Source organism: Oncorhynchus masou, chromosome 7, assembly GCF_036934945.1.
Source record: "Oncorhynchus masou masou isolate Uvic2021 chromosome 7, UVic_Omas_1.1, whole genome shotgun sequence".
Lineage (NCBI taxonomy): Eukaryota > Metazoa > Chordata > Actinopteri > Salmoniformes > Salmonidae > Oncorhynchus > Oncorhynchus masou.
In genome coordinates this window covers 9,169,694-9,193,473 of record NC_088218.1, presented here as the reverse complement: position 1 = coordinate 9,193,473, position 23,780 = coordinate 9,169,694, and the positions used below count along the sequence as shown (strand labels likewise).

The following is a 23,780-nucleotide window of genomic DNA, read 5'->3' as shown; positions in this document are numbered from 1 at the left end:
TGCAGCAGGGAAACAACAGGCAGGGACACCATGAAACAGTTAAGTCATTTAATAGACAGGCCCTGCATTCACAGAAGTACATAGAATACACACATGAATTTGTTTTTTGGGGAAATGCAGTTCTAATAAATCAGAATATAAATCACATATTGTTCTTTTGTTTGTTTTATTACCAATATTTATAATAATATGTGTATAAAACATACAATATGTTACAAATTTGAAATGTCTGCATTAATATTCTGTTTTCTAAAATTACAGTATGAATATAGAGGCAGTTTTATAACAGTACACTGACACCTGGTGGAAAGTTTATGACTTTGAGATCAGGTGATCTCCACAGAAACATGCTTTGTTCTATCAGAAAGCAACAACAGAACAGCTATAATTTTGAAACATGTATTTAACACTTGTATTTCCATAACAGATGTGCAGCCTGCAGACAGTATGTGTTGATATTTACAACAACCACAGAACATCTACAGTGAAGGAGAGGCTGATGTATGGCAAGTCAGACAGGAAAACAATAGGCAGACTTTCAAAGGGCCTTTTCAGTAATCAAAATATGCACAGTAAATGTATATCTACCACTCCACTGTATAAGCTGTATGTTACAAAAAATGTGTCTAATACCATGTCATCATTGGTCAACAGTGCAAGAGGATCAGGGTCAGGGGTTAAGCTGCTGGAGAGTTGAGTAAAGCCCATTGGTTTTCCTTGTGAATGTGCTGTAGGGTTCGATGTCCCGTTGCTCCTCCTACAAAGACATAAACCATATGTCACCGCATTACACTGTAATGTCATATGGGACTGCAACCTGTTCTCAGAGCATTTCGTATCAAACATAAAATATGTTACAAATTTTAAATGTATATATTACGAAATGTAGCTAAATGGCTAATGGTAGCTAGACTAGCGTTTAGGGTTAAATTTAGGAGTTATGGTTAATGTTAGGGTTAATTAAAATGGTTAGGGTTGGAGTTAGGGGAAGGGTTAGCTAACATGCTACGTAGTTGCAAAGTAGCTGAAAAGTTGCTAAAATGCTAAAGTTGTCTGTGAGGAGATTTGAACTCACAACCTTTGGGTTGCTGACGTTCACGTTATAGGACCACCCATCCTACTTTTGTTTTTACCAAAACTAACCATCTGTTTTATGTAACCATAACAAACATAGCATACTAATTTGAGTTACGTCTAGTCTATGAGACCAGGCTGGGGGCTGTGGAAAATTCTAATAAATTGGCAGATTTAATTCCCAGGACATTAGCTAACATTCCCATTAAAGGAAAGATTCACCCATTTTGAATTTTATATTGTTTTTGTATATCTGAGTGATCAGAGATCATTTCATGTTTTCATGTGTGTCTGAGTTATTGCGGTTCATGCAGGTAGAACTTCGGCCAGTATGATGTAGCATTGTGTCAATGTGTCTCTCGCTACACTGGAAGTTAATATGACTTTTAGATCGTGAAAACATCTATCATACGTGTCAGATTCTAATACTGGCCGATGTCATAACGCGGAAGGTAGTCTTCTCTCGAATGAGCCATTGATGATCTTTTTTGCGATATTCCTACCTCGAGAAATGTGTAATTTAACAGAGGGCCTAACACATTTCTCCTATTTGTCTGCCTCTTCAGTCCAGGGTGCATTGCATGGTGTCGTTGCGAATGTCAGACTCCACTCTGAGGCACATTGATCTGCAGGTTGAACATTTGTTATATAAATATTCATACACATGGCTCATATATTATACAGCACTAAGCTGATCTGACTCAAGTCATTTCTAGTACCCCTGCTAAAACTGTCCCCCAGGACACATACCCAGCAATAAACTGCCCCCTCAGCTCTGTTATCTCAGCTCTATTGTTTCAGGACCCCTCTGATCTCCGGTCTCACTGTCCCCTGACACAAACATACCCAGCAATAAACTACCCCCCTCAGCTCTCTGTGTTTCAAGACCCCTCTGATCTCCGGTCTCACTGTCCCCCGACACAAACATACCCAGCAATAAACTACCCCCCTCAGCTCTCTGTATTTCAAGACCCCTCTGATCTCCGGTCTCACTGTCCCCTGACACACACATACCCAGCAATAAACTACCCCCTCAGCTCTCTGTGTTTCAAGACCCCTTTGATCTCCGATCTCACTGTGTCACTGTCCCCTGACACACACATACCCAGCAATAAACTACCCCCCTCAGCTCTCTGTATTTCAAGACCCCTCTGATCTCCGGTCTCACTGTCCCCTGACACACACATACCCAGCAATAAACTACCCCCCTCAGCTCTCTGTGTTTCAAGACCCCTCTGATCTCCGGTGTCACTGTCCCCTGACACACACATACCCAGCAATAAACTACCCCCTCAGCTCTCTGTGTTTCAAGACCCCTCTGATCTCCGGTGTCACTGTCCCCTGACACAAACATAACCAGCAATAAACTACCCCCCTCAGCTCTCTGTGTTTCAAGACCCCTCTGATCTCCGGTCTCACTGTCCCCTGACACACACATACCCAGCAATAAACTACCCCCCTCAGCTCTCTGTGTTTCAAGACCCCTCTGATCTCCGGTGTCACTGTCCCCTGACACAAACATAACCAGCAATAAACTACCCCCCTCAGCTCTCTGTGTTTCAAGACCCCTCTGATCTCCGGTCTCACTGTCCCCCGACACAAACATAACCAGCAATAAACTACCCCCCTCAGCTCTCTGTGTTTCAAGACCCCTCTGATCTCCGGTGTCACTGTCCCCTGACACAAACATACCCAGCAATAAACTACCCCCCTCAGCTATGTTATTTCACGACCCCATTTGCTCCCTTATCTCACGACTCCGGGACACACACGGACATTCCATTACACGAACACACACACCTGGCCATAATGGGACACACAAACATCTTCTTGCATAAACACACACACACACACACTCCACTCCCCTTTCTACTGGGCAGGAGCCAGGATGGGACGACTTCACGGGGCACCAATAAGGCTCCTGCACAGGCTCGGTCAGGACCCGCCTCCAACCTTCACCAACCAGTCAGGAGACAGAACTACAAGAATCAACCTACGTCATTCTATGTACAAAATCTGTTGCACACTCTGTTTAGGGATCCTTGTCAGCTGCCTCCTTCTGAGCCATATGACTAGGTCCGTGCACGCTTAATTAGAGGACAAGATATCTTTTACATAATAAACTGCCTTTTTGCTATACTTGATTCCACTCTGTCCAGCGTCTTGATTTGGTCTCTCTCTCCGGTAGCTAATCATCAACACATGGCGAGATTGTAGACTCCTAAATTGATAGTGCAGTTTGTTGAGGCTGCTATGCCGATAGTGTCTTTGCTATTATTGTGTGTAGCTACGTTTGCCAGCTAGCTAGCCAGTCAGCTCATAGCTACAGCATTGCATTGTGGATTTTGTAGTCAACAGATTTTCACATGAAACGCCAAAATGAAACATATTGTTCTCACATATTAGTGTTATTTCATTTTGTAAATTATGGGAATGAGTGTTTTTTTCCCTTTAAATTCTATTTAGGGTTAATTAATGAATGTTCCAGGAACGTTCACAGAACCAATTTTGGTTTGTTGGGTAGTCTCTGAAGATGCCTTCTTATGACTAACATGCAACAGCTAGCAATAACAGCGGTAAACAAAAAGTATTAATAGTATTGTTGTGGCACCTCCTTGACGTTTCCAGACACTTGTAGCTGTGATCTGTTGAGCAATACATAAGAAGACTGAATTAACATAGAACCAAATGAAACATGTTTCACACAGCACATTTGTGGAGAATTTTTTTCTCTCACCACTCACCTTTGACAGGAAGTGAGAAGCGAAAAGCCACAACAGTGTTGTTATTAGACACCAGTGTCCCATACAAACTCAATTTAGACTTAAAGGGCCAGTGCAGTCAAAAACATGATTTTCTTCCTGTGTTCTATATGGTATTTCCACACTCCTTTCTGCCTCATTTGTCCTTTTGCATGTTTTTCTTGGTAAGGCCTTTTCATGCTGTTCATCATTGTTGTTGAGCACCTCTCCTTTCCTTTGTTTGCTGAAGAGCGAAGGCCCACCTGAACTCATAGCATTGCATGTATTTCTGAGACACCAACTCAGTACTCTATCCGCATTGTAGATCTGTTATGTACAGTTGAAGTCGGAAGTTTACATACACTTAGGTTGGAGTCATTAAAACTCGTTTTTCAACCACTCCATAAAATTCTTGTTAACAAACTATAGTTTTGGCAAAAAGGTGAGGACATCTACTTTGTGCATGACACAAGTAATCTTTCCAACAATTGTTTACAGACAGATTATTTCACTTATAATTCACTGTATCACAATTCCAGTTGGTCAGAACACCATCCCAGTCAGGAAGTTAAAGCTTGGTCGCAAATGGGTCTTCCAAATGGACAATGACCTCAAGCATACTTCCAAAGTTGTGGCAAAATAGCTTAAGGACAACAAAGTCAAGGTATTGGAGTGGCCATCACAAAGCCCTGACCTCAATCCTATAGAAAATTTGTGGGCAGAACTGAAAAAGTGTGTGTGAGCAAGGAGGCCTACAAACCTGACTCAGTTACACCAGCTCTGTCAGGAGGAATGGGCCAAAATTCACCCAACTTATTGTGGGAAGCTTGTAGAAGGCTACCCGAAATGTTTGACCCAAGTTAAACAATTTAAAGGCAATGCTACCAAATACTAATTGAGCGTATGTAAACTTATGACCCACTGGGAATGTGATGAAAGAAATCAAATCTGAAACAAATCATTCTCTCTACTATTATTCTGACATTTCACATTCTTTAAAATAAAGTGGTGATCCTAACTAAACTAAAACAGGGAATTTTTACTTGGATTAAATGTCAGGAATTGTGAAAAACTGAGTTCAAATGTATTTGGCTAAGGTGTACAGTGGGGCAAAAAAGTATTTAGTCAGCCACCAATTGTGCAAGGTCTCCCACTTAAAAAGATGAGAGGCCTGTAATTTTTTATCATAGTTTCACTTCAACAGACAAAATGGGAAGAAAAAAAATCCAGAAAATTACATTGTAGGATTTTTAATGAATTTATTTGCAAAATATGGTGGAAAATAAGTATTTGGTCAATAACAAAAGTTTCTCAATACTTTGTTGGCAATGACAGAGGTCAAACATTTTCTGTAAGTCTTCACAAGGTTTTCACACACTGTTGCTGGTATTTTGGCCCATTCCTCCATGCAGATTTCCTCTAGAGCAGTGATGTTTTGGGGCTGTTGCTGGGCAACACGGACTTTCAACTCCCTCCAAAGATTTTCTATGGGGTTGAGATCTGGAGACTGGCTAGGCCACTCCAGGACCTTGAAATGCTTCTTACGAAGCCACTCCTTCGTTGCCCGGGCGGTTTGTTTGAGATCATTGTCATGCTGAAAGACCCAGCCACATTTCATCTTCAATGCCCTTGCTGATGGAAGGAGGTTTTCACTCAAAATCTCACGATACATGGCCCCATTCATTCTTTCCTTTACACGGATCAGTTGTCCTGGTCCCTTTGCAGAAAAACAGCCCCAAAGCATGATGTTTCCACCCCCATGCTTAGTAGGTATGGTGTTCTTTGGATGCAACTCAGCATTCTTTGTCCTCCAAACACGACGAGTTTAGTTTTTACCAAAAAGTTATATTTTGGTTTCATCTGACCATGTGACATTCTCCCAATCTTCTTCTGTATCATCCAAATGCTCTCTAGCAAACAGACGGGCCTGGACATGCATTGGCATATGCAGGGGGACACGTCTGCCACTGCAGGATTTGAGTCCCTGGCGGCGTAGTGTGTTACTGATGGTAGGCTTTGTTACTTTGGTCCCAGTTCTCTGCAGGTCATTCACTAGGTCCCCCCATGTGGTTTTGGGATTTTTGCTCACCGTTTTTGTGATCATTGCGTGGAGCCCCAGATCGAGGGAGATTATCAGTGGTCTTGTATGTCTTCCATTTCCTAATAATTGCTCACACAGTTGATTTCTTCAAACCATGCTGCTTACCTATTGCAGATTCAGTCTTCCCAGCCTGGTGCAGGTCTACAATTTTGTTTCTGGTGTCATTTGACAGCTCTTTGGTCTTGGCCATAGTGGAGTTTGGAGTGTGACTGTTTGAGGTTGTGGACAGGTGTCTTTTATACTGATAACAAATTCAAACAGGTGCCATTAATACAGGTAATGAGTGGAGGACAGAGGAGCCTCTTAAAGAAGAAGGTACAGGTCTGTGAGAGCCAGAAATCTTGCTTGTTTGTAGGTGACCAAATACTTATTTTCCACCATAATTTGCAAATAAATTCATTAAAAATCCTACAATGTGATTTTCAGGATTTTTTCCCTCTCATTTTGTCTGTCATAGTTGAAGTTTACCTATTATGAAAATTACAGGTCTCTCTCATCTTTTTAAGTGGGAGAACTTGCACAATTGGTGGCTGACTAAATACTTTTTTTGCCCCACTGTATGTAAACTTCCGACTTCAACTTGAGAATGCACCATTCTTACTAAGTAATTATTCAAATTCCAAAAGGCTGACAAACACTCATTACAGCAACTCTTTGACCAAGCTATTAGTATTATCTGACCTGAGATGAATTTTCCCCATGATTACGCCACCAAACACCAGGACAGCTACACATGCTGCAACGCCTGTTATCATCCCCCAATAGAAGAGACCGTTGTCTGTGGCCTGTTGCACTTGGTGTCCTGAGAAAGGGGAAAATATATATGATGATCTTATATGTTTCTCTTCCACCATCTTGTTCATTTACATTAAGGCATCGTGTTGTTGACATTCTCCATTTTAAGACATTATTACATGCACTGATGAGAAAATCTAATATTGTTGACTATAGAGATTCTCTCAGTTCTGTCAGATGTAACTTCATGACAGATGTTACAAAACAAAGACAACAAAACATAAAGGTAAGCCAAATACAGTTGAAGTCAGACGTTTACATGCACTTAGGTTGGAGTCATTGAAACTCGTTTTTCAACCACTCCACAAATCTTTTATTAACAAACTATAGGTTTGGCAAGTCGGTTAGGACATCTACTTTGTGCATGACACAAGTCATTTTTCCAACATTTGTTTACAGACAGATTATTTCACTTATAATTTACTATCACAATTCCAGTGGATCAGAAGTTTTCATACACTAAGTTGACTGTGCCTTTTAAACAGTTTGGAAAATTCCAGAAAATGATGTCATGGCTTTAGAAGCTTCTGATAGGCTAATTGACATAATTTGAGACAATTGGAGGTGTATCTGTGAATGTATTTCCAGGCCTAGCTTCAAACACAGTGATTCTTTGCTTGACATCATGGGAATATCAAAAGAAATCAGCCAAGACCTGAGAAAAAAAATGGTAGACCTCCACAAGTCTGGTTCATCCTTGGGAGCAATTTCCAAACGCCTGAAGGTACCACGTTCATCTGTACAAACAATAGTACGCAAGTATAAACACCATGAGACCACGCAGCCGTCATACCGCTCAGGAAGGAAACACGTTCTGTCTCCTAGAGATGAACATACTTTGGTGCGAAAAGTGACAATCAATCCCAGAACAACACAAGGACTTTGTGAAGATTCTGGAGGAAACAGGTACAAAAGTATCTATATCCACAGTAAAACGAGTCCTATATCAACATAACCTGAAAGGCTGCTCAGCAGGAAGAAACCACTGCTCCAAAACCGCCATAAAAAAGCAAGACTACGGTTTGCAACTGCACATGGGGACAAAGATCGTACATTTTGGAGAAATGTCCTCTGGTCTAATGAAACAAAACTAGAACTGTTTGGCCATAATGACCGTCGTTATGTTTGGAGGAAAAAGGGAGGCTTGCAAGCCAAATAACACCATCCCAACCGCGAAGCACGGGGGTGGCAGCATCCTTTTTTGGGGGCGGTGCTTTGCTGCAGGAGGGACTGGTGCACTTCACAAAATAGATGGCATCATGAGGAAAGAAAATTATGTGGATATATTGAAGTAACATCTCAAGACATCAGTCAGGAAGTTAAAGCTTGGTCGCAAATGGGTCTTCTAAATGGACAATGACCCCAAGCATACTTCCAAAGTTGTGGAAAAATGGCACCTCTCTGGGATATGTTGGATGGTAGTTTCCCACCTCGCCAACAGCCAGTGAAATTGCATGGCGCCAAATTCAAAACAACAGAAATCCTATAATTAAATTCCTCAAATATACAAGTATTTTACACCATTTTAAAGATAAACTTCTTGTAAACCCAGCCACAGTGTCCGATTTCAAATAGGCTTTACGGCGAAAGCACACCAAACGATTATGTTAGGTCAGCACCTAGTCATAGAAAACCATGCAGCCATTTTCCAGCCAAGGAGAGGGCTAACATAATTCAGAAATAGCGATTACATGAATCACTAACCTTTGATGATCTTCATCAGATGGCACTCACAGGACTTCATGTTACACAATAAATGTGTGTTTTGTTCGATAACGTTAATCTTTATGTCCAAAAACCTCATTTGAAATTGGTGTGTTATGATCAGAAATGCATTGTCTCAAACAAACATCCGATGAAAGTGCAGAGAGCCACATCAAATTACAGAAATACTCATAATAAACTTTGATAAAAGATACAAGTGTTATGCATGGAAATGGATAAACTTCTCCTTAATGCAACCGCTATGTCAGATTTCAAAAACACCTTGCGATTATGTTAGGTCAGCGCTAGTCACAGAAAAACATCCAGCCATTTTCCAAAGAAGGAGAGGTGTCAGAAATAGCGTTATACATTTTCACTTACCTTTGATGATCTTGATCGGAATGCACTCCCAGGAATCCCAGTTCCACAATAGATGTTTGTTTTGTTCGATAAAGTCCATAATTTATGTCCAAATACCTCCTTTTTGTTTGTGTGTTTAGCCCAGTAATCCAAATGCATAATGCGTGATCACTTGTTCAGACGAAATGTCAAAAAAGTTATATTACAGTTCGTAGAAACATGTCAAACGATGTATAGACTCAATCTTTAGGATGTTTTCATCATAAATCTTCAATAATGTTCCAACCAGAGAATTCCTTTGTCTTTAGAGATGCAATGGAACGCAGCTACCTCTCACGGGCGGGCGCGGGATCCGCTCATGGCACTCTGCCAGACCTCTGGCTCAAACCGCTCTCATTCTCTCCTCCTTCACAGTATAAGCCTGAAACAAGGTTCTAAAGACTGTTGACATCTAGTGGAAGCTTTAGGAAGTGCAAAATGACCCCATAGACACTGTATATTCGATAGACAATGACTTGAAAAACTACAAACCTCAGATTTCCCACTTCCTGGTTGGATTTTTCTCAGGTTTTTGCCTGCCATATGAGTTCTGTTATACTCACAGACATCATTCAAACAGTTTTAGAAACTTCAGAGTGTTTTCTATCAAAATCCAAAGCATATTCTAGCTTTTGGGCCTGAGTAGCAAGCAGTTTACTCTGGGCACCTTATTATCCAAGATACTCAATACTGCCCCCCAGTCCCAAAGAAGTTAAGGACAACAAAGTCAAGGTATTGAAGTGGCCATCATAAAGCCCTGACCTCAATCCCATAGAAAATCTGAGGGCAGAACTGAAAAAGCTTGTGCGAGCAAGGAGGCCTACAAACCTGACTCAGTTACACCAGCTCTGTCAGGAGGAATGGGCCAAAATTCACCCAATTTAATTGTGGGAAGCTTGTGGAAGGTTAGCTGAAGTGTTTGACCCAAGTTAAACAATTTAAAGGCAATGCTACCAAATACTAATTGAGTGTATTTAAACTTCTGACCCACTGGGAATGTGATGAAAGAAATAAAAGCTAAAATAAATCACTCTCTACTATTATTCTGACATTACATTCTTAAAATAAAGTGGTGATCCTAACTGACCTAAAACATGGAATTTTTACTAGGATTAAATGTCAGGAATTGTGAAAAACTGAATTTAAATGTAGTTGGCTTAGGTATATGTAAGCTTCCGACTTAAACTGTACATATTACATATTGAAGGTACTTTTGCACATTACATACACTACCATTCAAAAGTTGAGGGTTTTTGTCCATTTTTTGTCCATTAAAATAACATCAAATTGATCAGAAATATAGTGTAGACATTGTTAATGTTGTAAATGACTATTGTAAATGCTGTAGCTGGAAACGGCAGATTTGTTATGGAACATCTATGTAGGCGTACAGAGGCCCATCATCAGCAACCATCTGTGTTCAATGGCACGTTGTGTTAGCTAATCCAAGTTTATCATTTTAAATGGCCAATTGATCATTAGAAAACCTTTTGCAATTATGTTAGCACAGCTGAAAATTGTCCTGATTTTAAAGAAACTGGCCTTCTTTAGACTCGTTGAGTATCTGGAGCATCAGCATTTGTGGGTTCGATTACAGGCTCAAAATGTCCAGAAACAAAGAACTTTCTTCTGAAACTCATCAGTCTATTCTTGTTCTGAGAAACAAAGGCTATTCCATGCGAGAAATTGCCAGGAAACTGAAGATCTCGTACAACACTGTGTACTACTCCCTTCACAGAACAGAATAAACTGGCTCTAACCAGAATAGAAAGAGTGGGAGGCCACGGTGCATAATTGAGCAAGAGGACAAGTACATTAGTGTCTAGTTGAGAAACAGATGCCTCACAAGTCCTCAACTGGTAGCTTCGTTAAATAGTACCCGCAAAACACAAGTCTCAATGTTAACAGTGAAGATTTGACTCCGAGATGCTGGCCTTCTAGGCAGAGTTGCAAAGAAAAAGCCTTATCTCAGACTGGCCAATAAAAAGAAAAGATTAAGATGGGCAAAAGAACACAGCCACTTGACAGAGGAAGATTGGGAAAAAAGTGTAATGGACAGACAAATCTAAGTTTCAGGTGTTCAGATCACAAAGAAAAACATTTTGTTAGATGCAGAAAAAAATGAAAAGATGCTGGAGGAGTGTTTGATGCCATCTGTCAAGCATGGTGGAGGCAATGTGATGGTGTGGGGGTGCTTTGGTGGTGGTAAAGTGGGAGATTTGTACAGGGTGAAAGGGATCTTGAAGAAGGAAGGCTATCACTCCATTTTGCAATACCATGCCATTCCCTGTGGATGGCACTTAATTGGAGCCAATTTCCTGCTACAACAGGACAATGACCCAAAGCACAGCTCCAAACTAAGCACGAACGATTTAGGGAAGAAGCAGTCAGCTGGTATTCTGTCTATAATGGAGTGGCCAGCACAGTCACCGGATCTCAACCCTATTGAGCTGTTGTGGGAGCAGCTTGACCGTATGGTACGTAAGAAGTGCCCATCAAGCCAATCCAACTTGTGGGAGGTGCTTCAAGAAGCATGGGGTGAAATCTCTTCAGATTACCTCAACAAAGTTCTGCAAGGCTGTAATTGCTGCAATTGGAGGATTCTTTGACGAAAGCAAAGTTTGAAGGACACAATTATTATTTCAATTAAAAATCATTATTTATAACCTTATCAACGTCTTGACTATATTTCCTATTCATTTTGCAACTCATGTATGTTTTCATGGAAAACAAGGACATTTCTAAGTGACACCAAACTTTTGAACTGTAGTGTACATTCCACTAAATATGTGGTGATAAGACATTATGCTGGGGTTCATTTTTTAATTATTGTGAACAATCCCATCAGACCAAACACTTACCATTGACAGAGATATGTATGTCTTTATAATCCCGTCCCCCATTATATCCACACTGACAGGTGTAGTTCCCTTCATCAGATGGTTGTATGTTGGTGATGTGTAGACACACTCTGTCATTCTCTATCTGCAGTGTGACTCTGGGGTCACAAGTGTTGTTGGTCTGATTTGACTCAACGTCGTGTGAAACTCTACACTCATGACCCTCATGTATAACTCTATTTTTGTGACATACTACAGTACTGATGTCAGTGAGTGTTTGGTTTGAGCAGAGAAGAGTGGAATCTGCTCCTCCGGACTCCAATGTTTTCTCTTGAGTCACTGCCAACAGGAAAGGACATGAACCTTGAGTGTTTTTTCATAAGAAAATATTAAGTAGTGAAGTAAAAAAAAAAACATTTTACAATAAAACGGCATTTGAATAAAATAATAATAAATACACATTTCAGAATGTTAATGAAATGTAAATATATAAATAAACAACTTTACATTGTGCATAACTAAACTCCTATTGTTAATGGAATAATGGAAATGTGTCACAAATGCAACATCTGAGGACTGGTGCTCTTTCCTTTCTTCCAGTTTGCCTAATGCTGTGTGTGTCAGAGAAAACAACATATCCCTCTTACCTTCAACAGCTGTGCATTGACCCAGCAGCAGCAAAAGCAGAGAAAGCCTGAATATATTTCCACACATACTGACCAACTGCATAACCAAATGTTACTCCAATATTTTCTGCTCAGACTGACAGCAGAACAAAAGTCAAACTGAAGCAAAGCAAAGTCCTTTTGACTGGTTTGACCCAGTTACATGATCTGATGCTTTCTGAGAGGAGGAAGTGGTGCTGTGTAAATGTATTCTCGCTTCTGTGTGAGACTTTCACAATGACAATACATCTAATGGGCTGTGTCTAGGGGCTATCCAGTGCAACCACCACATACTAAATACACATGTCAAGAGGTCCACCTCCTGCTCTATCAACAATGATAGATTCTGACAGCACCCCAAGACTGAGGGGGGTATATCAAGTAATTGATGGTTAGAACTGGTCCTCCAGGTTAATAACAGGAAATTAACCTACCAAGTGCTATGTTTCTATTTCTGATATATTATTGTAATCATTCAATTAAATTATTACTGGGGAAAATGTGTACGCATAGCATGCGCCAAGTTTACTAATCTCTTTTTGTAGGTGCGCAGTCTCTTCAGAAATGGCACACGCATATCTTTAGTGTAACATTTACGCAAAGGTCATAAATGTGAGAGGATTTTGCACCGGTATGCATACTATGGAACTGCTGAGTGCTGATGTTTATTGTGCTGATAAATTGGACATCTTGTACTAGCATCACATGTAGGCTATCTACAGCACACTAAAGGTCTCACTTCTGAAGATAATGTTACATAGTCATCTGCACCTCCCCCCATTTGATCTCACTTCTCAGAGCTTCAAAACAGACTAAATATGGTAGGTTTGAAAGCTAACCTAGACTTGTGGCGAGTTGATGTGCTCCTTTTGGCCCATTTCAGCCACATACTTTAGTGGTGGCCATTAGTCTTGTGTCCCTCCAGGATGTAACAGTCTGAAGCTGAACAATGATGTATAAGACTGTTGATGATGTATATGACTGTTGGTTCACAGTCCATAAAATGTGCATCCTCGTAATGGCTTGTTGCTTTTGGTGACTAATAACAAGCTGAAAAATGGCATATCCAGTATCATATAGGCTACCCTGGGGCAGCAGGGTAGCCTAGTGGTTAGAGCGTTGGACTAGTAACCAGAAGGTTGCAAGCTCAAACCCCCAAGCTGACAAGGTACAAATCTGTCGTTCTGCCCCTGAACAGGCAGTTAACCCACTGTTCCTAGGCCGTCATTGAAAATAAGAATTTGTTCTTAACTGACTTGCCTGGTTAAATAAAGGTAAAATAAATAATAATAAAAATAACATTATATAAAGTAACCTCTTTTACTTTAGTCTTATCTGTGCACCCACCATTACTCAGCTCCATCTCTGAAGACTGGAGAGGGCTGGAAAGGAAGCCTGGGTGACTTCTATTGAAGTCTTTATCATACAGACTGTTATTCAAATGACCATTTCCTATTTTACTGGCCTGAATCTGCTTGGTGGCTGGGAGGTGTAGTAGGCTGACAGTGGAGCTGACCTGTTAGCAGTGATTGCCCTTCATCAAGGAGATGCAACAGGCAACTAGCAGGCAGCTGAGGCAGCTGAGCCAGACCAAGGATGCTGGGTATTTGGGTGGGCAGCTAGCATAGAGACATAACTGATCAGTCTGCACTGCGGCATAAACTGGGGAGATAGATGCTGGGTAACCAAGGAGTGGTCAATAATAAGTTAATAAAATAAAAAATCATCCTAATATATGTAATCTTGTCAAATAAGTTAAATAGGTTTATCAAGAATGGCTAGCTTATTTCAGAGCATTTGTGGTTGTTTCCTCAACAATCTCTGGCCACGAAACAGCCAACAATGTTGTTTTGCCTCCTGGTCAGCAGAGGGCAATACCACGTTCTCCTCCCTTCAAATTGTCCATTGTTAGATTCTACATCGGTGGTCTTTACTAAATCTGTCAGAGGTCTCCCGTGTGCTTTACACCGGGTACAGAGTTTAACAGTCCAGTTAAACATTTATGCAGGTAAGCACCATAAGTTATGATTTGGCTGTTGGCATATTAGTAACGTTAAGTGTAGCTAGCTCAGAGCAGTCTGGTTTGACTTTTGGAAGCTTTGTTTGCCGTGTCTACTGCATAAGTAAGCTATCTATTCGGTTTTGCTTGATAACAATGTCTGTGTTTGCTGGCTAGCTAACGTTACCTAGCAAGCAACGATTAGCCTACTGTCTATTCTGCAGTCAGCTTAACGTCTATTCTGTTTTTGGACTAATCATACAGTCTATGACAATGTTATAACACTGACTTTTGCTGAATTGTATTTTGCTTGCTGCTCAGAAACGTTAATATCTCTTTCTGTTTCGCTTGCCAATGCAACGCTGTGTCGTTCATGGCGTGTAACGTTATCCTTCTGCTTTCACTAGTCACTGATCATGAAAAGTTCAAAGGAAGCTGTGCAGACTGCTGCCAAGGAGTTCCTCCAGTTCGTGAACAAAGGAGTGTCTCCATACCACGGTCAGAAACAAGTCATATCATGTCACGGCACAATATAGGGACAAAGAGAAATACTGTAAATCCAGTGTCAACACTAAGTACATTTTTGATCAAGAGCATGGAACATTGGGAGACTGACTGACTACCTTCCATGGACATTGAGATGAGATATATCTTGCAGGCGGATGTCCTCTTTCTGAGCCTGTACTGATGCCAGTTTTATTGTGCAGCCTACCTTTGCACTCTGATCCATGTACAGTCCATTCACACTATCCTTGGCCTCGATCCCTCCCGAGTTCTCTCAAAGCCACTCTATTATCCAGGGGCGCAACTTTGGTTTCAGACGTGGGGGGATAACTTTTTTTATTTGTATTTTTTAATCAAGTCTGATAAACACTCCAAAACAGCCTACCCCGGCCGCCCGGAGGTGCCTACATGGGCCTTAAGCATACCATTGCCTCATTTTGTATCACATTCCAATTATACAACTGAGGGGGACAAAAATGCCATATCAGAATGTGGGGGGACATGCCCGTCCCCAATGAAAATTGCACCCCTGCTGTTATCAGTCAATTAATTGATATGTCCCCTGGTTTCACAGGCTGTAACTCATAAAAGGAACGAGGTGGCTTGAAGTTAATGTCCTGCTCTTTTCACTCTGTCCTGTTTGTGAGCAGTGGTTGAGGAGTGTAAGTCTCGTCTGCTGGGGGCTGGCTTTACTGAGCTGAAGGAGACTGAGCAGTGGAACATCAAGCCTGCCAGTAAGGTCAGTCAGTACATGGAGGTTCCAGTCTCACACTGATCTACACAGCTTTATAGGGCTTCATCATATAGGGATCAGACCTGGGTTCAAATAGTATTTGTTGTGAGTGGACCAAGTAATTGGGCGTCACTCTAAAGCGGGAAGGTGGAATAAACGAGTCAGGAGTAGGTTTTCTTGATTGAACACAGTTCTCTATTGAGGGCATTTGGTCAACACAAACACTCCAACATAATCAATGGAAATCTCCCAAGGAAAAACATACATCTTTTCCAGATGAAACAGGAACACAATAGGATTATCTTTAAACTACAACAAAAGTCACGGGATTGTCACCGTTTTAGTGGTTCTTCATGGATAGCTCCTCTGTCTCGGTGGCCATCTTCCAGAGATAGTTTTCCCCCCCTCCTCTCTGCTGGTTCCATACTCTCTCTTATAGGGGAAGGAAAATATGTCATTAGTACCTGTCAGTTGTGCTTAATTGCCTCTGGTTACCTTGTCTCCCATGCCTTGTTGGGCTACTATCTGTGAGCCCAGCCTGCCCTCTGGTGGTCCTTCCACATTGTTTTCTGTCAAACTGCTTGATTGAGAACTAACTACTCCTCTTCTCTCAACAGTACTTTGTGACCCGTAACTACTCCTCCATCATCGCTTTTGCTGTGGGTGGACATTTCCAGCCAGGCAATGGCTTCACTATGATTGGAGCACACACAGACAGCCCCTGTCTGAGGGTAAGGATGAGATTCTACACTTGGGACACGCTGGGAAAATGACTGGGCCGTGTTCATTAGGGACAAAACGTTTTGAAACAGTCAGGTAATGTCTGAACTTGTCCATTTAAGAACAAATATTTTAGTTTTCTGTTGCAAATTGATTTGCTACGGTGTACCCTACTGAACACGACCCAGGGCTAACACCTCCAACCACTGGGGATAGTAGGTCATACTTGTATTTGGTCGCTAACTTGACACCCTTCTCTCTCTGTGTGGTTGATTCAGATTAAGCCACGGTCCAAGAAGACCAAACAGGGCTGTCTGCAGGTCGGGGTGGAGTGCTACGGAGGAGGAATCTGGAACACCTGGTTTGACCGGGATCTGACCATCGCCGGTCGTGTTATGGTCAAGGTATGGCAATGTAACCCTACCCATCTAACCCTTCATTCACAACTGAAACATTAAGGTTGGCCCATTCTTAGGTTTCTGAACTGTCATGAACTATGTGTTGAAGTGTCTGGAGAATGGAGGTGTGTTTGTGAGAGGACCTTACATGGGAGTTGTTGTGTTATTGTGGTGCAGACTGGAGATAAGCTGGTCCATCGTCTGGTTCACGTGCCCCGGCCGATCATGAGGATCCCCCACCTGGCCATCCACCTCCAGAGGGACATCAACGACTCCTTCGGCCCCAACAAGGAGAACCACCTGTAAGTCCCAGGTTGCATGTCAGAAGTCTTAACTGGCTTCCTCTCCTCCATCTACACTGATCTGACGACTGGACAGGTGAAGGTAGTATGGCTGGAACCTGTTCTGTTCTTTCACATCAGTGCAGTTGAAGGGGAGGAGACCACTATAGACTATTGAGATACACCCCTCAAGGGACCAGGAGAACAAACATGAATTGGACAGGGAAATAAGTGTTTAGTAACTGTGTGTGTGACAGAGTGCCCATCCTAGCCACTGCTGTACAGGAGGAGCTGGAGACTGGCTGCTGTTCCACTGGGGATGCCTGCAATGCCACCACTTTTGTAAGACTCTTAACTATCCATATCTCTCACTGTACACTCTGCAGTACTAGATACAGTTATACACAGTCCAATGTACCACACACACTAATCAATCACTTGCCTTACACAACTTCAGTAGGCCTTTAGTACATTTCTCCATCTCTCTCACTCGTCCAGGCAGAGAAGCACCACCCGGCCCTGGTCAAGGTGCTGTGTTCAGAGCTGGACGTTCAGCCTGAGGCCCTGCTGGACTTTGAGCTGTGTCTGGCTGACACTCAGCCAGGGGTGAGTCTCCTCTCCTCAACACCTCCTCCCCCTCTGTTAATGACATCGATAACAGATTACTGACTTGTGTGTCTGCTGCATAGGCAATTGGAGGTGTGTTTGAAGAGTTCATCTACTCCCCCCGTCTGGACAACCTCCACAGCTGCTACTGTGCCCTACAGGTGAGTCTCCTCTCCTCTTCCAACTCAACACTCCACCTCCAGACACTAACACCAGCCACCTCAACAACTGGTCTCCTTCTCAAAGTACAGCTCTGAGAGTAGGAACCTCACATCTTTTCCTCCGGTGTGTTTGAGAGGGACGAGAGGAATCGGAACATGACTACCACCATAATGTGAACGTCCTCTTTAACCTTACCATTTATTCTCCTAACCTCTACTTCCTCTTTAACCTTAACCTTCATTCCCCTAACCTTTACCCTCTGTTCCTCTGTCCACTAGGCTCTGATGGACTCCTGCATCTCTAGAGACTCTTTGGTCACAGACCCCAACATCAGGATGGTGACTCTGTTTGACAATGAAGAGGTCGGTCCCCCAGTCCTGTGTTGGCTAAATTCATTCTGTGTAGAGCTAGGGCTTCTCCTTATCACTGGCCTGTAGCTATGAACTATAACTAGGGCCCAGGGTTTTCTGGTGGTCAGGAAAAACCCCTGGGGACATATTCACAAAGTATCTCTGATAAGGAGTGCTGATATAGGACCAGGTTCCCCCTCTGATTAATTAAAATTGTACAACTGATCCTAGATCAGCACTTCTACTCTGAGATGTTTTGTCAATATGGCCTCTGTATATCTAACTCAGGGCTCTCCAACCCTGTTCCTGGAGAGAGACCCTCCTGTAGGTTTAGACTCCAACCCTGTTCCTGGAGAGATACCCTCCTGTAGGTTTAGACTCCAACCCTGTTCCTGGAGAGAGACCCTCCTGTAGGTTTATACTCCAACCCCAGTTGTAAAATGACTGATTTAGCCTATCACCCAGCTAATTAATAGAATCAGGTGCTCTAAATTAGGGTTGGATTGTGAACCTACAGGAGGGTAGCTCTCCAGGAACAGGGTTGGAGTATAAACCTACAGGAGGGAACTGGTTTGGCGAACCCTAACCTAACACTTCCCCCTATGGCCTGTAGGTGGGGTCAGAGAGCGCCCAGGGGGCAGCGTCCAACCTGACAGAGCTGATCCTGAGTCGACTGTCCTCCTCCCCCACCAACCTCACAGCCTTCCAGCAGGCGGTGCCACGCTCCTTCATGATCAGCGCTGACATGGCCCACGCCCTGCACCCCAACTACCAGTCAGTACCATACAGTAACCTGTCAATCACTCCAGTCTCTATAGTAACACTCCAATTACCAGTCAGTTTACTCCTACTCCCTATGGAAACGCCGTACTGTTAATCACTCTGTGTTTGCATCCCAAGTCTCCACCATTTTCCCAAAGTGTCTACTTCCTGCCATGGATTTAATGGTGGAGCCTCCCCTCCAGCCCATTATTACACCAATCAAATGTTTTTAGATCCATGAAAGAAAGTGTGCAAGTGAGGTCAGGTTCTAGAACATCATCCCAACTACCAGTCACACTTTAGAAAAAGGGTGGAGAATCAGGACACAACCTCTGTCTCTAACATCCCAACAACCAGTCAGAGGATGTGTCCTGATTCTCCACCCTTTTTCTAAAGTGTGACTGGTAGTTGGGATGATGTTCTAGACCCTGACTGGTAGTTGGGATGTTAGAGACAATGTGCTGTTACTCCCCATAGAAAACATACTAACATTCACACTCTCTACCAGTCAGGTTCAAGAACAACATCCCAACTACCAGTCAGTGTACAGTATACCTGGGGAATAATAGTCTCATTTATATATTTATATCATATTAGATATATAATTGACTGATGTTGTACTGTTTTTGTGCCAGCTGGGACCAGAAGACAGTTTGAAAGATGTTTGCTGTGTTTATAGTTTTAATCGACTTTCATTTTCACCCTAGGGAGAAGCATGATGAAAACCACAGACCAGCCTTCCACAAGGTACAGAGCTCAAATGACCCCCTCAGCAATACACATTAAAAACCCCCATTAGAACTGGTGGACATATTGTTGTAATTTTCTACAAAAAATGTCTACAATTTTAGATTTAGGTAAAATAGTCATGGTGTACCTGTGTAATATTTGTGGCAGACATGCTATACATTTATGTATGTTTTCTATACAGATATCTGACGTTGTAGTCAGTGTGATTGTCTGAATGTCCTCTCTCTCAGGGTCCTGTAGTTAAATTCAACAGTAACCAGCGCTATGCCACTACGGCTGTGACAGCCTCCATCTTGAGAGAGATCGCCAGTCGTGTTGGTGTGCCTCTTCAGGTAATTGGCGTGTGTGTGCGCATGTGATTTGTTCAAACATACTTGTTTCCGTGTGGTGTTGGTGCACTGCAACAGTGGTTTGTGATTTAAACTTGTTTCTTAAATCCACTGGTGCAGTGGGGATTTAAACCTAGCAAAGTAGTGCTGAGGTGAAGAAAGTGCTGTGGTGTAGGGATTTGAACCGAGCCGTGGTGTAATGGGGATTTAAACCGAGCAGTGGTGTAGTGGGGATTTAAACCGAGCAGTGGTGTAGTGGGGATTTAAACCGAGCAGTGGTGTAGTGGGGATTTAAACCGAGCAGTGGTGTAGTGGGGATTTAAACCGAGCAGTGGTGTAGTGGGGATTTAAACCGAGCCTTAGTGTAGTGGGGATTTAAACCGAGCAGTGGTGTAGTGGGGATTTAAACCGAGCCTTAGTGTAGTGGGGATTTAAACCGAGCCTTAGTGTAGTGGGGATTTAAACCGAGCAGTGGTGTAGTGGGGATTTAAACCGAGCCTTAGTGTAGTGGGGATTTAAACCGAGCAGTGGTGTAGTGGGGATTTAAACCGAGCCTTAGTGTAGTGGGGATTTAAACCGAGCCTTAGTGTAGTGGGGATTTAAACCGAGCCTTAGTGTAGTGGGGATTTAAACCGAGCAGTGGTGTAGTGGGGATTTAAACCGAGCAGTGGTGTAGTGGGGATTTAAACCGAGCCTTAGTGTAGTGGGGATTTAAACCGAGCCTTAGTGTAGTGGGGATTTAAACCGAGCAGTGGTGTAGTGGGGATTTAAACCGAGCAGTGGTGTAGTGGGGATTTAAACCGAGCCTTAGTGTAGTGGGGATTTAAACCGAGCCTTAGTGTAGTGGGGATTTAAACCGAGCCTTAGTGTAGTGGGGATTTAAACCGAGCAGTGGTGTAGTGGGGATTTAAACCGAGCAGTGGTGTAGTGGGGATTTAAACCGAGCAGTGGTGTAGTGGGGATTTAAACCGAGCAGTGGTGTAGTGGGGATTTAAACCGAGCCTTAGTGTAGTGGGGATTTAAACCGAGCCTTAGTGTAGTGGGGATTTAAACCGAGCAGTGGTGTAGTGGGGATTTAAACCGAGCCTTAGTGTAGTGGGGATTTAAACCGAGCCTTAGTGTAGTGGGGATTTAAAAACCGAGCAGTGGTGTAGTGGGGATTTAAACCGTTAGTGGGGGGATTTAAACCGAGCCTGGTGTAGTGGGGATTTAAACCGAGCAGTGGTGTAGTGGGGATTTAAACCGAGCCTTAGTGTTTAAACCGTGGTGTAGTGGGGATTTAAACCGAGGTGTAGTGGGATTTAAACCGAGCAGTGGTGTAGTGGGGATTTAAACCGAGCAGTGGTGTAGTGGGGATTTAAACCGAGCAGTGGTGTAGTGGGGATTTAAACCGAGCAGTGGTGTAGTGGGGATTTAAACCGAGCAGTGGTGTAGTGGGGATTTAAACCGAGCAGTGGTGTAGTGGGGATTTAAGATTTTTAGATGAAGGATGTTCCGCTCCCACAAGGACACTTTATTCACCTCAGGGCCTGGTGAAACTACCGCTCTGGTCCATTTCCCTCCCTGATGTGTGCACTCATTCACCCCCATATGGACTCAGAGGAATGGACCGGTGTGAAGCCAGATTTAAATAGCAGAGAGGCAGGAAGGACAGTTCCAGTTCTGACTCATGTTGAGTTTCCTCACACAGCTGACATCCAATGTATGTCTGAGTGATTAATGGGCATCCATGGCACATGGAAATGTAATCAATCAATCTGAATGTAACAGTACATGTGTGTATTCTCTCCACAGATGCTTCAACTGTACCTAGTAAGCGTGTGTTAATGAATTACCCTCCTGACCCTGTTTCTGTGGCCCCAGGATGTGATGGTGCGTAACGACAGCCCCTGTGGGACCACCATCGGCCCCATCCTGTCTTCCCGCCTGGGGATCCCCGTGCTGGACATCGGTGCCCCCCAGCTGGCCATGCACTCCATCAGGGAGATGTGCTGCACCTCTGGAGTGCTCCAGTCTACCAACCTATTCAAGGTACTGGACCCTCTACTAACCCACTCCAGGGTTGGGGTCAATTCAGGAAGTACACTAAATTTCCAATTCCCTTGAATTCTTGTCAATTAGGAAAATGTGGCTTTGGAATGACCCCTGACCCTGACCCACTCCATCACACTGATACCCTTTTCACTCTGCTGTTTCTCTATGAGCCAAACTGAGCCAAGCGGTTCTGCCTGGCCTGGGTACGCATCTACTGTAGTTGCTGGACAATGTGGAAGGAAAATATCAGAGCCAGCACAGTGTGGTTGGGAACAGCATGTTAGTGTGAAAGTGGTATCAGTACATTATATGGGTCTAATTGTGTTGTAATCTGCCCAGACATAGTGAACCATAATGTCTCACTATGTTGATGTATGATGATGTGTCTTCCGTCTGTTCTTACCAGGGCTTCTTTGAGCTCTTCCCCACTGTGAGAGACATGGTGACTGTGGACTAGCCTGGGGGAAGGACACAGCATGGACAGAAGGACAGACAGATGTCCTCCTCTGGGTCTCTCTACATACTGTGTTATTTGTATACTCACATGACACACAGTGCTTCAGCAGAACGTTTTGCACACATTCAGAGGCAAGGAACTTCAAATGATGTTTCTGATGAACTAAAATGGTTTATAAAATAATCCATTTTTAATCTACACATCCTCTCTCCTTCCCGTGTTTTTGTTCACTCACTCATTCCACACACATATAGTCCTAAAGGCTGGACGCAATGGGCACTGCAGCACCCCATGCCCCTGGACCAATTATAGGGGGTTAAGTCGCTTTCTTAAAGGCACAACGGCAGATGATGCATTTCCGCACTAGATTTTCCCGTCTTGAGTTGGGATTTGAACCGGCAACCCTCTGGTTGAGGCCTGCTTCTCTAACCTCTGCCTCTGTTGTACTGGAGTGGAGCTTCAATTGAAATAAAGTGTTTGGCCCACACTCTTTAGCAAGTCTCGTACCAGTGGTGAAACAACATACAATGTTGACAAATATACTGAACAAAAATCTAAACACAACAGTTTTACTGAGTTTACACTTCATATAAGGAAATCAGTCAATTTACATTCATTAGGCCCTAATCTATGGATTTCACAATACTGGGCACTGATGCAGCCATGGGTGGGCCTAGGAGGGCATACGCCCACCCACTTGGGAGCTAGGCCCAGCCAATCAGAATGTGTTTTTCCCCACCAAAGGGTTTTTTCAGACAGAAATACTCCTCAGTTTCATCAGCTGTCCGGTCCTGGGCTGGCGTGGTTCCACGAGGTTGGAAGTGGCTTGTGGTAGAGAAAGGAACATTTGATTCTCTGGCAACAGCTCTGTTGGACATTCCTGCAGTTAGCATGCCAATTACACGCTCACTCAACTTGCGAAAATCCGTGACATTGTGTTGTGTGACAAAACTGCACATTTTAGTGACCTTTTATTGTCCCCAGCACAGGGTGCACCTGTGTAATGATCATGCTGTTTAATCAGCTTCTTGATATGCCACACCTGTCAGGTGGATGGATTATCTTGGCAAAGGATAAATTATCACCAACAGGAATGTAAAACAAGTGTGCACAATTTGAGAGAAATAAGCTTTTTGTGAGTGTGGAACATTTCTGGGATCTTTTATTTCAGCTCACGAAACACGGGACCAACACTTTACATGTTACGTTTATATTTTTCCTCAGTATATTTAGAGGAACTGAGGAATACATGGTAAAAATTACTTGAACTTTATTAATTTCGCCTAGTGGGCTATGATGCAATGGTGGGTCTCCCAAAGGTAAACCAGCCATGCAGACTAACCCCTTCCGTTCCTGATCCGAAGCAGCGTGCATCC

The 23,780-nt window shown here is 43.0% G+C and overlaps 2 protein-coding genes across 2 annotated transcripts; one reads left to right on the top strand and one right to left on the bottom strand.

The window, feature by feature from the left end:
• Window positions 1-34: 34 nt before the first annotated feature.
• On the bottom strand, window positions 35-12,506 carry LOC135543188 (uncharacterized). Its single transcript, XM_064970285.1, has 5 exons — window positions 12,302-12,506; window positions 11,676-11,993; window positions 6,598-6,718; window positions 3,686-3,719; window positions 35-757 (listed from the first exon to the last, which is right to left on the bottom strand). Exons 1-5 carry the CDS (start codon window positions 12,381-12,383, stop codon window positions 671-673), a joined length of 642 nt encoding a protein of 213 aa, XP_064826357.1. The 5' UTR covers window positions 12,384-12,506; the 3' UTR covers window positions 35-670.
• A 1,726-nt stretch (window positions 12,507-14,232) lies between these two features.
• On the top strand, window positions 14,233-22,604 carry LOC135543187 (aspartyl aminopeptidase-like). The gene is made up of 15 exons (XM_064970284.1): window positions 14,233-14,327; window positions 14,726-14,816; window positions 15,473-15,561; window positions 16,173-16,286; window positions 16,554-16,679; window positions 16,851-16,975; window positions 17,212-17,296; window positions 17,453-17,560; window positions 17,644-17,721; window positions 18,001-18,084; window positions 18,686-18,846; window positions 19,542-19,581; window positions 19,815-19,916; window positions 21,777-21,944; window positions 22,354-22,604. Exons 1-15 carry the CDS (start codon window positions 14,322-14,324, stop codon window positions 22,402-22,404), a joined length of 1,428 nt encoding a protein of 475 aa, XP_064826356.1. The 5' UTR covers window positions 14,233-14,321; the 3' UTR covers window positions 22,405-22,604.
• The last annotated feature ends 1,176 nt before the right edge of the window (window positions 22,605-23,780 follow it).

What these genes read in the sequence shown, in the direction of transcription:
- LOC135543188 (XM_064970285.1), bottom strand. Translation starts at nt 12,383, where the DNA reads ATGCAGTTGGTCAGTATGTGTGGAAATATATTCAGGCTTTCTCTGCTT. An exon ending in ATGGGGAAAATTCATCTCAG is followed by an intron (nt 3,720 to 6,597) that starts GTCAGATAATAC and finishes ATTGCTCAACAG; the next exon opens with ATCACAGCTACAAGTGTCTG. An exon ending in TGTCTGGAAACGTCAAGGAG is followed by an intron (nt 758 to 3,685) that starts GTGCCACAACAA and finishes ATGTCTTTGTAG; the next exon opens with GAGGAGCAACGGGACATCGA.
- LOC135543187 (XM_064970284.1), top strand. An exon ending in TGGCTGACACTCAGCCAGGG is followed by an intron (nt 17,561 to 17,643) that starts GTGAGTCTCCTC and finishes TCTGCTGCATAG; the next exon opens with GCAATTGGAGGTGTGTTTGA. An exon ending in GCCCTGCACCCCAACTACCA is followed by an intron (nt 18,847 to 19,541) that starts GTCAGTACCATA and finishes TTTTCACCCTAG; the next exon opens with GGAGAAGCATGATGAAAACC.